This window comes from Mustelus asterias, chromosome 12 (genome assembly GCF_964213995.1).
Source record: "Mustelus asterias chromosome 12, sMusAst1.hap1.1, whole genome shotgun sequence".
Taxonomy (NCBI): domain Eukaryota; kingdom Metazoa; phylum Chordata; class Chondrichthyes; order Carcharhiniformes; family Triakidae; genus Mustelus; species Mustelus asterias.
Window position 1 is genome coordinate 77,250,734 of NC_135812.1, and position 16,374 is coordinate 77,267,107.

Consider the following 16,374-nt stretch of genomic DNA (forward strand, 5'->3'; position numbering starts at 1 on the left):
GGAGAGAAATTTCTTCCCCAAGAGAGTGGTAACCTGTGGAATTCCTTACCACAGGAAGCAGTTGAGGCCAAAACATTGTGTGATTTCAAGGAGGGGTTATATACAGCACGTGGGGTCAAAGGATAAGGGGGAAGGTGGGATCAGGCTATTGAGTTGGGTGATCAGCCATGATCATAATGAATGGCGAAGCAGGTTTGACAGGGGGAATGGCCTACTCCTGCTCCTATTTTCTATGCTTAATATGATATTACCAGATAATTTGATCTGGTGAAGTTGATATGGGGATAAATAATGAGCATTGCACTGGAGGAATGCCCTACTGTTTTGAAAAATCATTGCAGAAGAAGGAGGTCACTGATTCGTGTGACCATTTAAAACTCCTTATATTCAGTTGAGAACTGAGAACCAAGCAATTTGTTGAATTAACACCAAATGAAAAGACCTCCAGCAGGACTCCTGGCTAACCAAGCAGCTGGTTACATGTCTCAACTCCTTGAAGCCTGTATGATTTTAAGTCTCTGACCATCACCTGCCAAAAGTTCTAAGTACAGAAATCACATCATTCACTTCATTTCAAAGATTTTTTGTTGCTATTTCCATCTAGGAATTCACCTGGACTGAACTCTGCCACAAAGTAAACATCCATTGGACTTTAACTGTCCGGAACCTCGAAATCACATGAGCTAATATTCATTTCTGTAATTATTTTGCTGTTGTTATCTATAATTGTAAAAACTCAGTCTTTTCTACCTCCAATGCAAATATATCCCTTCTTAAGTAAGCATATCAAAACAGTACACTGTATACGATGTGGTCTGACCAATGCCCTGTAGAGTTTTAGACTTCCCTACTATTATATTTCATCCCCTTTGCAATAAAGACCAACGTTCCATTTTGCCTTCCTAATCACTTACTGTGCCTGCAAGCTAACCTTTTGTGACTTATGTACAAGGACACACAGATCGCTCTGTGCTGCAGCATTCTGAATCTCTCTCCATTCAAATAATATTCTGCTTTACTATTCTTCTCATCCAAGTTGGCAACCTCACATTTTCCCACATTATATTTGATCATATTTCATCATACTATATCATATTACATTATACTCAATCATACTATACCATATCAGACTCCATTATGCTATATTATACCATACTCCATTATACTATATTACTCACTTAACCTGAATCCCGTTGAAAACTTTTTATATCCTCCTCTAGATTTGATTTCCTGCCCACCTCTTTTCCCCGCCTAGTTTTTAAGGAGATTGAACTTCGTCTTTGGGCAAAGAGCAATTAAAACAGATGTGCAAGTGCTCTTTCCGGAGCGAGTGTCGAATTCGTCTTGCAATCTCTCAGAGATGTAACAGGTCCTGGCAGCAGTGGGCAGTTCCTGAATGGTTCGCCGCTCTGTCAATCTCCCAGTTCGCTGAACTGGGTTGCAGCCCGTTCTGCTGTTGCTGTTGACTGGAAGTTTGCCCGGGCTGGCTGCAGTGAACAATGCGGAAATATAACAGTCCAGTCTGAAGTTTTGTCAGCAGGAAGCTCTCCCCTCGCCCCTGTAAAAGTAACCATGCTCAGGAACCTGGCGCGGAGAAGCCACTCTGGCCCCTGGAGACATTTCCAGCCGGATTTCTGCAAAAGCAGCAGTTGGGACAGGAGGAGACTTGACCAGAACAGGTAAAGAGCGCAGCTGGCTGCGGGAAACGCCGAGGGAGGTTCAATTTCGCTTTTAAAAATACACAATAAAAGCCCAACATAGGCTGAGAAAATGGGGCATTTGTCGGATTGTCTTTTTCTAACCACTTTCTAACTCACCTAATTCACTGCGGGTGTCTCAAATTCACGCTGCTGTACAGACTCCCTGGAACAGAATTTCCCAAACTTTCCCAGCCCCTTAGACCTCCCATAAGTACCGACAGAATCCTTGAGAAAGATCCTTGTGTTCGAGAGACAAGCCACAAAAAAATGATTGTTTTCGCGCATTAGGTAAAAACATACAGAAACCTACTTTCTACACGTCTTCTATATGGTTGCTGCAGTTAAAGCGTTCTCCTTATTAAAAACATACTTAGGTTTTTACCTGAGTTATTTTTAATAGGGTGTTGCTGCTTCCTTCGTTTCAAATGGGAAAAATGACAATGGAATAATCGATTCTCACACTGAACACACTCACACCTCTCTCTCTCGCACACACACACCTCTCTCACACACACGGCACAATCTACCAAAAACATTTAATGTCCTAGAAGTTAGAAAACAGAAGCCAGCTGCAGATTACGTGGGGCATTGCGCGAGCAGGTAAGATCGCGGTCTCAGTCTTATCTGTCTCACACACACTCATCACAAGCATACACTCTCATCTGTCACACACAGTCACTCTCACCTCTCTCACACACACGCCCTCTCTTACACACATTCGTCTCACACACACATCTTTTCATCGCTCACGCTCTCATCATACATGATGTGGAGATGCCGGACTGGGGTGGGCACAGTAAGAAATCTCACAACACCAGGTTAAAGTCCAACAGGTTTATTTGGAATCATGAGCTTCCAGAGTGCTGCTCCTTCATCAGGTAAGTGTGAAGGAGCAACACTCTGAAAGCTCGTGATTCGACATAAACCTATTGGACTTTAACCTGGTGTTGTGAGACTCCTTACTGTACTCATCATACACACACACATCTCTCTCACTCACTCCACAGTTTGGGAACCCCTACCCTGGACTTAAAGAGGTCTTTCAAACACTGATTTGTAGAAGAGTGAATTGGGGTTGATCCTGTGTTGGATCTCCTGATCGAGTGTCCTTTGAGAGGGGTGGGTGAGGTACAGGAAGTGCTGAGGTACAGGGAATGCTCAACATATTTCAGGGTCTCTTTTTCAGTATATGCAGGCATATTTGATCGACCAGGTGTGGGTTGATATGAGTTTGTTAAAGGCAACATTCAAGGAAAAGTTTCTTGTATGCAGAATTGAAGCGATCAAGAGGGCTTGGAAAACTGCTACAGAGTGGGCAAAAAATACTGCAGTCGTCCACAAACTGTAGAGTATATATACCTACGGTTGTCATACCGTACAGAGGAATTGATGTTACTGTACTCCTATACTCCTGTACTGCAGCGAAATCTGGAATGTGTAGCAGCGACACATAAACATGCTGGAGAAATCCCAGCAGCAATGTCTCCACCACATTCTCTGGGGTCAGTGGGAGGACCAATGTGGTGTCTTTCTTGAAGTGGAGATGCCGGCGTTGGACTGGGATGAACACAGTAAGAAGTCTCACAACACCAGGTTAAAGTCCAACAGGTTTATTTGGTAGCAAATACCATAAGCTTTCGGAGCACTGCTCCTTCGTCAGATGGAGTCTACCCAGCAATGTGGAAAATTGCCCAGATATGTCCCGTACACAAAAAAGAGGACAAATCCAATCCGGCCAATTACTGTCCCATCAATCTAATATCGCTCATCAACAAAGTGATGAACTATCAATAGTGCTATCAAGCAGCACTTACTTAACAATAACCTTCTCACTGACACTCAGGACAGAATTTTGACTCCATCTGACGAAGGAGCAGTGCTCCGAAAGCTTATGGTATTTGCCACCAAATAAACCTGTTGGACTTTAACCTGGTGTTGTGAGACTTCCTACTGTCTTTCTTGAAGACAGGTTCACAAACATTTGGGCAAAAGTCCTGCAAAATCCACTTTGGCTGCCTTGCCCTGGATGATGACACATTTCTGAGTATTGTTGGAACTGCACACATCCAGGCAAGTGGAGAGTATTCCAACACACTCCTGACTTGTGACTTGTAGATGGTGGACAGGCTTTGGGGTGACAGAAGGTGAGTTACTCAACATAGGATTCCTAGGCTCTGACTTGCTCTTGTAGCCACAGTATTTGTATGGCTAATCCAGTTCAGTTTCTGGTCAATGGTAACCCCTATGATGTTGATAGTGGGGGATTCAGCAATGGTAATGCCATTGAAATCATAGAAATCATAGAAACCCTACAGTGCAGAAGGAGGCCATTCGGCCCATCGAGTCTGTACCGACCACAATCCCACCCCACATATTTACCCGCTAATCCCTCTAACCTACGCATCCCAGGACTCTAAGGGGCAATTTTTAACCTGGCCAATCAACCTAACCTGCACATCTTTGGACTGTGGGAGGAAACCGGAGCACCCGGAGGAAACCCACGCAGACACGAGACGAATGTGCAAACTCCACACAGACAGTGACCCGAGCCGGGAATCGAACCCGGGACCCTGGAGCTGTGAAGCAGCAGTGCTAACCACTGTGCTACCGTGCCGCCCGAATGTTAAGGAATGATGGTTAGATCCTCTCTTGTTGGACATGGTCATTTCCTGGCCCTTGTATGGTGCAAATGTTACTTGCCATTTGTCATCCCAAACCTGGATATTGTCCAGGTCTTTCTGCATTTGGATCTAGCACACTGCTTCAGTATCTGAGGAGTCGCAAATGATACTGAACATTTTGCCGTCATCAGCAAATATCCTCACTTCTGACCTTATGGTGAAAGGAAGGTCATTGACAAAGCAGCTGGAGATGGTTGGGTCGTGGACAATACCTTGAGGAACTCCTGCAGAGATGTCCTGGAGCTGAGAGGATTTGACCTGCAACAATCACAACCATCTTCCTTTGTGCCAGATATGATTCCAACCAGCAGAGGATTTGTCCACTGGTTCCCATTGACTCCAGTATTGCTAGGGCTCCTTGATGTTGATTCAGTCAATGTTGTCTTGATGTCAAGAGCAGTCACTTTTACCTCGTCTCTGGAGTTCTGTTCTTTTTTCCATGTTTGAATCAAGGCTGTAATGAGGTCAGGAGCTAAGTGACCCTGGCAGAACCCAAACTGAGGGCGGGATTTTTCAGCTGCGTTAACCCCAATGCTGTAAAATCCCACCCAAGGTCAACGGATCTTTGCATTCTCTGTGTCCTGCCCGCTATGCTTCCCGTGGTGGGTGGAACAGGAAAATTCCGTCCTGAGGGTCAGTGAGAAGGTTATTGTTAAGTAAGTGCTGCTTGATAGCACTATTGATAGTTCATCACTTTGTTGATGAGCGATATTAGATTGATGGGACAGTAGTTGGCCGGATTGGATTTGTCCTCTTTTTTGTGTACGGGACATATCTGGGCAATTTTCCACATTGCTGGGTAGACAACAGCATTGTAGCTTTACAGCTTGGCTAAGGTCGTGGCAAGTTTTGGAGCGCAAGTCTTCAGTACTATTGGTGGAATATTGTCAGGGTGCATTGTCTTTGCAGTATCCAGTGCCTTCAGCCATTTCTCATATCATGTGGAGTGAATCAAATTGGCTGAAGGCTGGCATCTGAGATGCAGTGAACCACTGGAGGGATCATCCACTCAGCACTTCTGACTGAAGATCGTTGTGAATGATTCAGCCTTATCTTTTGCACTGATGTGCCGGACTCCCCCAGCATTGAGGATGAGGATATTTGTGGAGCTCCTCCTTCAGTGATTTCTTTAGTTGTCCACCAGCATTCATGGCTGGGTGTGACAGGACTGCAGAGGTTAGATCTGATCTGTTGGTTGTGGAATTACTTAGCTCCTTTGGCGGGTGGGGGGTGGGAGGAGGATGGCCTTTCAAGGGCAAGCAGCAGCAGCCAGGGTCACAGCACCGTGGGTGGCTCTCATGCTCAGAGGGTTGGGAGGAAAATGAATGACAGGGCTAAAGTGATATGGGATTCAATAGTTAGAGGCACAGACAGATGCTTCTGTGGCCGCAAATGTGAATCAAGGATGATATGTTGCCTCCCTGGTGCCAGGGTCTGGGACGTTATGGAGCAGCTGGCGGGCATTCTGGGGAGGAAAGGTGAACAGCCAGTGGTCATGGTAAACACTTGTACCAATGGTATAGGTAAACTAAGGGATGAGGACCTGCAAACTGAGTACAGGAAGTTAGGCGATAAATTAAAGTGCAGGACCTCAAATGCAGTAATTTCAGGATTACTCTCAGTTCTGCGAGAGCAGGAATCAGAGGATAGATCAAATGAACACATGGCTGGAGAGATGGTGTAGTTGGGAGGGATTCAGATTCTTGATGCACTGGGACCCGGTTCTGGGGAAGGTGGGATTTGTACAAAGCAGACAGGCTGTACCCAGACAGGGCTGGGAGCAATGTCCTTGCAGGTGCTTTTGTTAGTTCTGTTGGGCAGTATTTAAACTAGTGTGGCAGGGGGTTCCAAGGAATAGGATCAGATAGGTCTTACTCAGATCAGGAAAATGGAGGGTCAACATTAGCTAGTGATGTTGAAGCTATAGTGAAAGACTTGGGATTACAGGAGAAGGAAAGTTTAAGAAGTGTCCAGCAAGGGAAATTGATGGGGTTAAACTATTCATATTTCAATGCAAGGAGTATGCAAAGAAGTAGATGAGTTAAGGGCACAGGTAGACACATGGCAACTTGATCTCATTGCTGTAATGGAAACCTGGCTAAAGGAGGGACGAACTTGGTAGCTCAATATCCCTGGTTATAGAGTCTTCAGACACAATAGAGGGATAGAAACTGTGTATGGGCAATGAGTAGTGGGTCTAAATAAGGATTAGGAATTGGCACAGCCTTGGTGGGCCGAAGGGCCTGTTCATCGTTCTTTGTTCTCTTAGTTCTTTGATAGAGGGGGAGTTGCATGAATGGTTATAAAATCAATTCCAGCTGTGATTCAGGATGATGTACAGAACGGGTCAACAAACAAAGCTTTTTAGGTTGATCTTAGAAATAAAAAAAGGACAATCACACTACTGGGAGTATACTACACACCCCCAAATAGTGAAAGGGAGATAGAAGAACAAATATGTAGGCAAATTTCTGCCTGTGAGAACAAGAGGGCAATAATAATATCAACTGGGATTCAAACAATATAAGGGCACAGAGGGAGAAGACTTCATGCAGTTCGTCCAGGAAACTTTTTCAAATAATTGGTGACAAACCCAACAAATGGAGATGCAATTCTAGACCAGGTCTTGGGGAACGAAGAAGAGGAAATGGCTGAAGTGACAGTTGGCAACCATATGGGGACAGTGATCACAATTCAGTTAGATTTAGCAGTACCATAGCAAAGGACAGGGATAAACAGGAATAAAAGTTATGAAATGGGGGAAGACAAATTTTGCAGGAATGGGAAGGGGCTTGGTGGAGGTTGACTGGGCAGCACTGCTAGGGGAGAAATCCGTGGAAAACCAGTGGGAAACACTAAAAAGCGAGCTCCTAAATGTACAAAGTAGACATCTCCTTCCAAAACTAAGAGTGGTACTGCCAAACCTAGGCCCCCACGATTGTCCAGAGGAATACAGGGAAGATCAAACAGAAAAAGAAAGTGTATGATAGGCACAAACAACTAAGCACTGCAGATAACTGAGATGAACATAGGAAGTGCAGGGACAAAGTAAAAAAGGAAATACGGAAATGAAAGAGAGGGCATGAGAAAAGATTAGCAAGTAAAGTTAAAGAAAACTTTTTTATTATTTGAAAAAACTGTGAAGTCTGGGCGGCACAGTGGTTAGCACTGCTGCTTCACAGCTCCAGGAACCTGGGTTCGATCCCCAGCTTGGGTCACTGTCTGTGCAGAGTCTGCACGTTCTCCTCGTGTCTGCGTGGGTTTCCTCCGGGTGCTCTGGTTTCCTCCCACAGTCCAAAGATGTGCGGGTTAGGTTGATTGGCCATGCTAAAAATTGCCCCTTAGAGTCCTGAGATGCATAGGTTAGAGTGATTAGCGGGTAAATATGTAGGGATATGGGGGTAGGGCCTGGGTGGGATTGTGGTCGGTGCAGACTCGATGGGCCAAATGGCCTCCTTCTACACTGTAGGGTTTCTATGAGATTCTATGAAAACCCAAAGACGTTTCACCAACATTCTAAGGAAAAAGTGGGACTATGGGCGGCACGGTGGCACAGTGGTTAGCACTGCTACTTCACAGTGTCAGGGACCCAGGTTCAATTTCTGGCTTGGGTCATTGTCCGTGAAGTTTGCACGTTCTCCCCGTGTCTGTGTGGGTTTCCCCTGGGTGCTCCGGTTTCCTCCCACAGTTCAAAGATGTGCTGGTTAGTTGCATTGGCCGTGCTAAATTCTCCCTCAGTGTACCCGAACAGGCTTCAGAATGTGGCGACTAGGGGATGTCCACAGTAACTTCAATGCAGTGTTAATGTAAGCCTACTTGTGACTAATAAATTAACTTTAACTTTAACCTATCAGAGATGTGTGTAGATGCAGAGGTTGTCGGAAGGGTTTTAAATGAATATTTTGTCTCTGTGTTTACAAAGGAAAGGAATGATGCAGATTAAGTAGTCCAGGAGGAATACTGTGAGATATTGGATGGAATAATCATAAAGAGAGAGGAAGTACTCGAAGGGTTGGAAGCCTTGAAAGCTGATAAACTGCCAGGGCCAGTTGGATTGTTTCAGAGGCTGCTCAAGATGTTTAGGGAGGAGATAGCAGATGCTCTGAGGATGATTTTCCAATCCTCACTAGGATAGGGGAGGGACCGGAGGATTGGAGAAATGCAAATGTAGTTCCATTGTTTAAAAAGAGATCAAAGAAAATCCCAAGCAATTTATAGTCCAGTTAGTCTTACATGGGTTCTGGGCAAATTAGTAGAATCAATCCTGAGAGATAGGATTAACTGTCACGTAGAAAGGCATGGACTTGTCTTCAAGTGGTGTTTCACAGTGTTTGGTGTTAGGACCCTTGCTGTTTGTGTTATATGTTAATGACATGGACATGAATGTGGGGGACATGATTGGAAAATTTGCAGATGACACAAAGATTGACCAAGTAGTAGGATAGCTATAATCTACAAAACAATATCGATATGATGTGGAGCGTGGCGGTAAAGTAGCAGATGGATTTAAACTACAGGGCTATGGGTCGGGTGCAGGAAGGTGGGATTAGAAAGGGCACTTGGGTGTCCTCGGGCTGGCATGGACAAGATGGGTCGAATGGTCTCCTTCTGTGCTGTAACTTCTCTATGGTTCTATGCTGATGGCTCACAGTGCCTCCTGGATGCCCAGTCTTGAGTTGCTAGATCTGTTCCAAGTCTATTCCATTTAGCACAGAGGTAATGCACAAAACACAATGGAGCGTATCCTTAATGTGAAGACAGGACTTTGTCTCAACAAGGACTGTGCGGTGGTCACTCCTACCGATTCTGTCATAGACATGGAAATCCGCCATTCAGAGTACAATCTGTGCCCTTGCCACCGTCAGTGCTTCTTCCAAGTGCTGTTCAACGTGGAGGAGTATTGATTCATAGAAACATAGAAACATAGTAGATAGGAGCAGGAGGAGGCCATTTGGCCCTTTGAGCCTGCTCCGCCATTTATTACGATCATGGTTGATCATCCAACTCAATAGCCTAATCCTGCTTTCTTTCCATAATCTTTGATCCCATTCACTCCAAGTGCTATATCCAGCCGCCTCTTGAATACATTCAATGTTTTGACATCAACTACTTCCTGTGGTAATGAATTCCACAGGTTCACCATGCTTTGGGTGAAGAAATGTCTCCTCACCTCCATCCTAAATGGTCTACCCTGAATCCTCAGACTGTGACCCCTGGTTCTGGACTCCCCCACTATCGGGAACATCCTCCCTGCATCTACCCTGTCTAGTCCTGTTAGAATTTTATAAGTCTCTATGAGATTCCCTCTCATTCATCTGAACTCCAGTGAAAACAATCCTAACCTAGTCAATCTCTCCCCATACATCAGTCCCGTTATCCCCGGAATCAGCCTGATAAACCTTCGCTGCACTCCCTCGAGAGCAAGAATATCCTTCCTCAGAAAACTGCACACAATACTTAAAGTGTGGCCTCATTAGCTGAGAGGACAGTATGTGGTAATGAACAGATTTCCTTACCCATGTGAGACCTGTTGCCATGAAACTTCATGTATCTCTCGAATTCACATTACTAGTGTTTTTTTGTAACTTTGTTTGTTTTGATTGTCTGTCTTTCTGTCTCTCTCTGTCCTCACCCATCTCTTTCCCATTCTCTCTCTTTCCTCGCCCTCTCTCTTTTTCTTCCCCCCTTTTCTCTTCCCACTTTCTAGCCTTGCCTCTCTTGTTAATTATTCATTTGATTATTAGTAACTTTAATTGCTAGTTTACTTAATTGAATAGGCACAAGTTAATGCCAACTGTAATTTTCTTTGTTCTTTATATGGTCCCCGGAAGGGTAGGGGGTTTTAGTTGAGTCGGGCAGCATGGTCGGTGCAGGCTTGGAGGGCCGAAGGGCCTGTTCCTGTGCTGTAATTTTCTTTGGTCTTTGTTCTTTGGGCGGCACGGTGGCACAGTGGTTAGCACTGCTGCCTCACAGCACCAGGGAGCCGGCTTCAATTCCCGATTTGGGTCACTGTCTGTGTGGAGTTTGCACATTCTCCCCGTGTCTGTGTGGGTTTTCTCCAGGTGCTCTGGTTTCCTCCACAGTCCAAAGATGTGCGGATTAGGTGGATTGGCCATGCTAAATTGCCCCTTAGTTTCAGGGGGACTAGCTAGAGTAAATGCATGAGGTTATGGGGATAGGGTCAGGTGGGAGTGTGGTTGGTGAGACTTGATGGGTCGAATGCTTTCCTTCTGCACTGTAGGGATTCTATGATTCTTTGTTCTTAACTCTGGTGCCAATGGTGATAAATTTTCTTCTTGTAGATTGTCAGTTTAAGTTGAGAGTTTGTGTGATAGTTGCAGGAAGTGGTTTGCAGCCTGCAATGAAATATTGGGAGTTAAGTTTGCATTCATCCATTACTGAGACCAGTTATTGCAGACTGCACTCAAGTCTGAACGATCAGGTTTGTGAAACAGGTTTGTTTCCTCAGGTGAAAACTGTTTTTGTCAATGTTATTCTTGATGAGGCGCTGAACACTTCAGAGTGAACACGACGGCTTTTTTTGTGAAATTAATGTAGTTAGTGATTTGGCGGCAGGATGAGAATTGGGATTAGAAATGTACGCTGAATTCTACTGCCCCGTCCGCAGTGAAGGTCTGCGGGACTGAGTGGATGGTTGGGACTGAATGGATTGTTTCATAGAGCAATGACATAGATTCTGTGAGCCATCCTAAATGACCCACTATGACCACAAACACAGTGATGAAGGGTGAACAGTACCCAGTGCGAGAAATGATATTGGCAGCAGAGTTTTGGATGATCTCGAGATCATGGAGGCCAAAAAGCTGGCTAATTTGCAATGGATCAGTCAGATTTAATAGTCAAATTTAAAGGTAACACAGGTTGATGGTTTCAGTAGCAGATGAACTGAGAAAGGAATAAAATCAGACATATTATGGAGTGGAAATAAGATTATTAGTGATGGAGCAGATATACGGTTCGCTCATCGCAGTGTGAAATATGAAACCAATATTGAAAAGTCTGTTCCAGCCTCAGGGAGTTGCGAGCGAGAGGAATTAAGTAGATGGCACACCTCTGGAAGGCACAGTAAGAAGTCTCACTTCTTACTGTGCCTACCCGAGTCCAACGCCAGCATCTCCACATCTTAGCTACCACCTCTGGGAGAAGCATTGTTCTGTATCGAACTCATGCTATACCTGCCCTAAATGTGTTTGGTGGGACACTGTAGGGAGAGCTTCATTCTAACTAACTCTTACTGTACCTACCATAAAGGGGAACTGTAAAGGGAGCTTTACCCAGTATCTAATCCATGTTATACCAGTCCTGTGAGTGTTAGGTGGGATAGTGCAGAGGGAGCTTTACTGTGTCTGTAACCCATGCTGTATCTGCCATTGAAGAATTTGATGGGACAGTTGCATAAATGCCGAACTTCACAGGACGATTGTCCCCTTTATTAGCTCCTCATTTGGACAAATTCATGTGATCTTGTTTCCATTGGGAGAGAATCTGAAATAGAAACCCATGAAGGTGCAGTGGCAATTTTAACAGTATCTCACAAAACAGAGAACAGCTGCTGCAGAAACACAGGCAGGAGAGGGGAGCCCTCCAGGAACTGTAAAAAATGTTGGGGAGCAGAAGTAAAACTCTCTCTGTGGGGTTAAGAGTTTTACCACAGCTGACACAGTGGTTAGCACTGCTGCTTCACAGTGCCAGGGACCTGGGTTCGATTCCTGGCTTGGGTCACTGTCTGTGTGGAGTTTGCATGTTCTCCCCGTGTCTGTGTGGGTTTCCTCCGGGTACTCCGGTTTCTTCCCACAGTCTGAAAGATGTGCTGTTAAGTGCATTGACCTGAACAGGCGCCAGAGTGTGGTGAGTAGGGGAATTTCACAGTAACTTCATTGCAATGTTAATGTGAGCCTTACTTATGACTAATAAATAAACTTTACTTTAAACAATTTAAAGGGGTCAGATACGGGAATCTCTGGAATTCTGTATGTTCCAGACTGTTGTGAACTTAGGGAGAGGGCAATTGTTGAAGTGCATCTTGCTGGTGCCAATTGCATCCACAAAAACTCAGAACAATTGCGACATGATACTGCAAGTTTCAACATAGAGTGACAGGGTGAGTGCTGGAAAATTAGATTGGTTCCTTTATTGCTACATATCTGCCTGAAATGTAGAACACGTTAAGAATATGTTAAAGAATGCAAAACAAAAAGAGAAAATGCTGGAAAATCTCAGTAGGGCTGGCAGCATCTGTAAGGAGAGAAAAGAGCTGACATTTCAAGTCCAGAGGATCCTTTGTCAAAGCTAAAAGGCAGAGAAAGTGGGAGATATTTATACTGCAGGGGAGGAAATGAAAGATGAGTCATAGCCACAGGAACCAGGGGAAAAGACTGCTAATAGCTGTCCACAGAGAGAATAAAGGGTGTGAATAGTCAAACAGGAGAGAAGCTAAAATGAAGATGTTGGGGGAGGAGGGGGAATGGATGGGACAGAGGTAAGAGTTAGAAAACGAGAAGCAAAGGGTGAGAAAAGTAAGGGAAGGGGGATGGAAGCAGGAAAGAGTGGGGGGGGAGAAAGAAAAATGAAGAAAGACAATAAAGAAATAAAAGGTAGAGAACAGTAAAAAATTAAATAAAATAGAATGAAAACAAATGGGGCTGAGGTGGGGTAGAGCAAATCATCTGAATTCGATGTTGAGACCGGAAGGCTGTAAAGTGCCTAGCCGGAAGATGAGATGCTGTTCCTCCAGTTTGCGTTGGGCTTCACTGGAACATTGCAGCAGGCCAAGGACAGACATGTGGGCATGGGAGCAGGATCGTGTGTTAAAATGGCAAGCAACCGGAAGGTCAGGGTCCTGATTGCGCACAGACCAAAGGTGCTCAGCAAAGCGATCACCCAGTCTACGCTTGGTCTCTCCGATATAGAGGAGACCACATTGGGAGCAGCGAATGCAATAGACCAAATTGGAAGAGGTGCAAGTGAAACGCTGCTTAACCTGGAATGAGTGTTTTGGACCTTGGATGGTGAGCATAAAGTAAAGCATAAAGTGAGCATAAGAGGTAAAGGGACAGGTGTTACACCTTCTGCGATTGCATGGGAAGGTGCCATGAGTGACGGGAGAGGTGTTGGGTAGAGTGGAGGAGTGGACTAGGTTATCCCGGAGGGAACGGTCTCTGCGGAATGCTGACAGAGGGAGTGAAGGGAAGATGTGTTTGGTGGTGGCATCACACTGGAGTTGGCGAAAATGGCGGAGGATTATGCTTTGCATGTGGAGGCTGGTGGGGTGAAATGTGAGAACAAGGGAGGCACCCCTTCAGTAACATGCGGTAACATGGCAAAAGAGATCCAATAGGGAGGAACAAGGGACTTATTCTCATTAATGTGCAGGTTAGCTGAAATGTTTTTTAGCATGATATCCAAATAAAATGCCTGGTATAATGCATGGAATTACAGAATGGAATGAAACAACATCGAAGCTATCCGATTAATCCCACTCCCCTGCTCTGTCCCTATTTCCCTGTAAATATATATTCAAATCCTGCAATACCACAGTGACTACACTTAAACAAAAGTACTTCATTGGCTAAAAGGTGCTTTGAGATGTACAGTGGTCCTAAAAGGCATTGTATAAAGGCAAGTCTTTTCTTTTTAGCAGCACAGTGGTTAGCACTGCTGCCTCACAGCGCCCGGGATCCGGGTTCGATTCCTGGTTTGGGTGACTGTGTGGAGTTTGCTCGTTCTCCCCGCGTCTGCGTGGGTTTCTTCCGGGTGCTCCAGTTTCCTCCCACAGGCCAAAGACATGCAGGTTAGGTTGATCAGCCATGCTAAATTGCCCCTTAAGTGTCGGCGATTAGCAGGGTGGTTATGGGGGATAGGGTGGTCTGTGCCTGCTGTGGTTCCCGTGCCACTTTTATGTTGAGCCTCTTGATGTTCCGTCGGCTGCCAGCATTTTTTTTCCTCGTCTGAGGAGGCGTCGCCACTGGAGGTTCTAGCTGCGAGGGATTTTCTTTTGCAGGTGTTTTTCTTGGAGGTTACGTCCTGCCAGGGCCCCTCGGGATCTCCGCTCTCCTGCTCCATGGCCTCTGCATCCTCTGCTGGTGGTGGTGTGGATGTGTCATTCTGCTGTGCTGGGGAATCCACCTTTGCGTCAGAAGCTTTCTCCGTGCCAGCTCCTTTTGTGGTGGATTTCTTGTTCTCGGAGGCAGCAGGAGTACTTGCCTTCCCCACTCCGCCACCGGTGATCTGGGCGTAGGTTACCTTTCGCTTGGGGCAGACTTTGTAGACATGGCCAGCCTCCCCGCACAGGTTGCAACATTTGCTATCCTTGCAGTCGTTGGCCAAGTGCCCCTCCTTCAAGCAGTTTCTGCAGAGGGTGGTGCTGCAGCTTGCGGCAAAATGGTCGGTTTTCCCGCAGATGCGGCACACTCGTGGCTGTCCCGTGTAATACAGGAAGCCTCGATTCCCTCTGATGGCAAAATTGGAGGGCGGGTGCAGAAGGCCTCCCTTGGGGTCTGTCTTCAGGGTGACCCTCACCTGCCTTTTACAAGTCCAGACTCTGTATTTGTCCCTCACGTCCGCGCTCTCTCCCTTCACCTCCACGTACCTGGAGAGGAACGTCAGCCACAGGGACGTAGGGGTTATACATTTGGAACGTGATAGCCCGGTTCCGCTGGGACGGCATCGTTGAACATGGGCTCCACCGTCAGGATAGAGAGGGGCCCCTCTTTGCCTTTCTCCTTCAAAGTTGTCAGGAACTTGACGCATCCTGACAGGATTCTGAAGCTGACATCCACGTACGGCTGGTTGTTGTACTCAGCCACACCGTAGAGGTCTGCTGCTTGGAAACCGCAGCACTCAAACAACACGCAGGTCTTAGACGATGGCGAGCGGGGGAGGCTGGACAGATCGTTATCTCTGGATGAGCTGACAAAGGCCGTCACGTCCCTTGAGAAGGGTAAAACTCCCAGAAGCGATGGCTTACCGGCTGAGTTTTACTCGGCGTTGTGGGACTTGACAGGCCCGGACCTGCTGGATGTGTACGAGAGTATGCTTCTGGAAGGCAGCATGTCAGAATCCATGAGGAAAGGCATCATTACCCTCATCTACAAGCAGAAGGGGGAAAGGGAAGAAATTAGAAATTGGCGACTCATTTCACTATTGAACGTGGACTATAAAATTCTAGCCAAGGTCATCGCCAACCGGTCAAGTCTGCTCTGGGGTCGGTGATGCATCCTGATCAAACCTGTGCTGAACCCGGCAGGAAGATCTCTGATAGCCTCACGCTACTCAGGGATACGATCGCCTACGTGCAGGACAGGCGGGTGGACACCTGCCTCATCAGCCTAGTCATGATGTGGAGATGCCGGCGTTGGACTGGGGTAAACACAGTAAGAAGTTTAACAACACCAGGTTAAAGTCCAACAGGTTTATTTGGTAGCAAAAGCCACACAAGCTTTCGGAGCTCTAAGCCCCTTCTTCAGGTGAGTGGGAATTCTGTTCACAAACAGAGCATATAAAGACACAAACTCAATTTACATGAATAATGGTTGGAATGCGAATACTTACAACTAATCAAGTCTTTAAGAAACAAAACAATGTGAGTGGAGAGAGCATCAAGACAGGCTAAAAAGATGTGTATTGTCTCCAGACAAGACAGCCAGTGAAACTCTGCAGGTCTAGGCAACTGTGGGGGTTACAAATAGTGTGACATGAACCCAATATCCCGGTTGAGGCCGTCCTCGTGTGTGCGGAACTTGAGCAGAAACTGATAGCCAAGTTCCGCACACACGAGGACGGCCTCAACCGGGATATTGGGTTCATGTCACACTATTTGTAACCCCCACAGTTGCCTAGACCTGCAGAGTTTCACTGGCTGTCTTGTCTGGAGACAATACACATCTTTTTAGCCTGTCTTGATGCTCTCTCCACTCACATTGTTTTGTTTCTTAAAGACTTGATTAGTTGTAAGTATTCGCATTCCAACCATT

At 45.9% G+C, this 16,374-nt stretch overlaps 1 protein-coding gene across 2 annotated transcripts in view; it reads left to right on the plus strand.

Annotated features, from left to right (window-relative positions):
• The first annotated feature begins 1,446 nt into the window (after positions 1-1,446).
• Positions 1,447-16,374, plus strand: part of acsf2 (acyl-CoA synthetase family member 2) — a 135,816-nt gene continuing 120,888 nt past the window's right edge. Inside the window, exon 1 of one of the 2 annotated variants that reach the window (XM_078225469.1) lies at positions 1,447-1,679. In XM_078225469.1, the coding sequence (XP_078081595.1) occupies positions 1,573-1,679 (107 nt within the window). In that variant the 5' untranslated portion in view covers positions 1,447-1,572. The remainder of the gene's footprint in view (positions 1,680-16,374) is intronic. The other variant, XR_013499157.1, reaches the window with a different exon arrangement.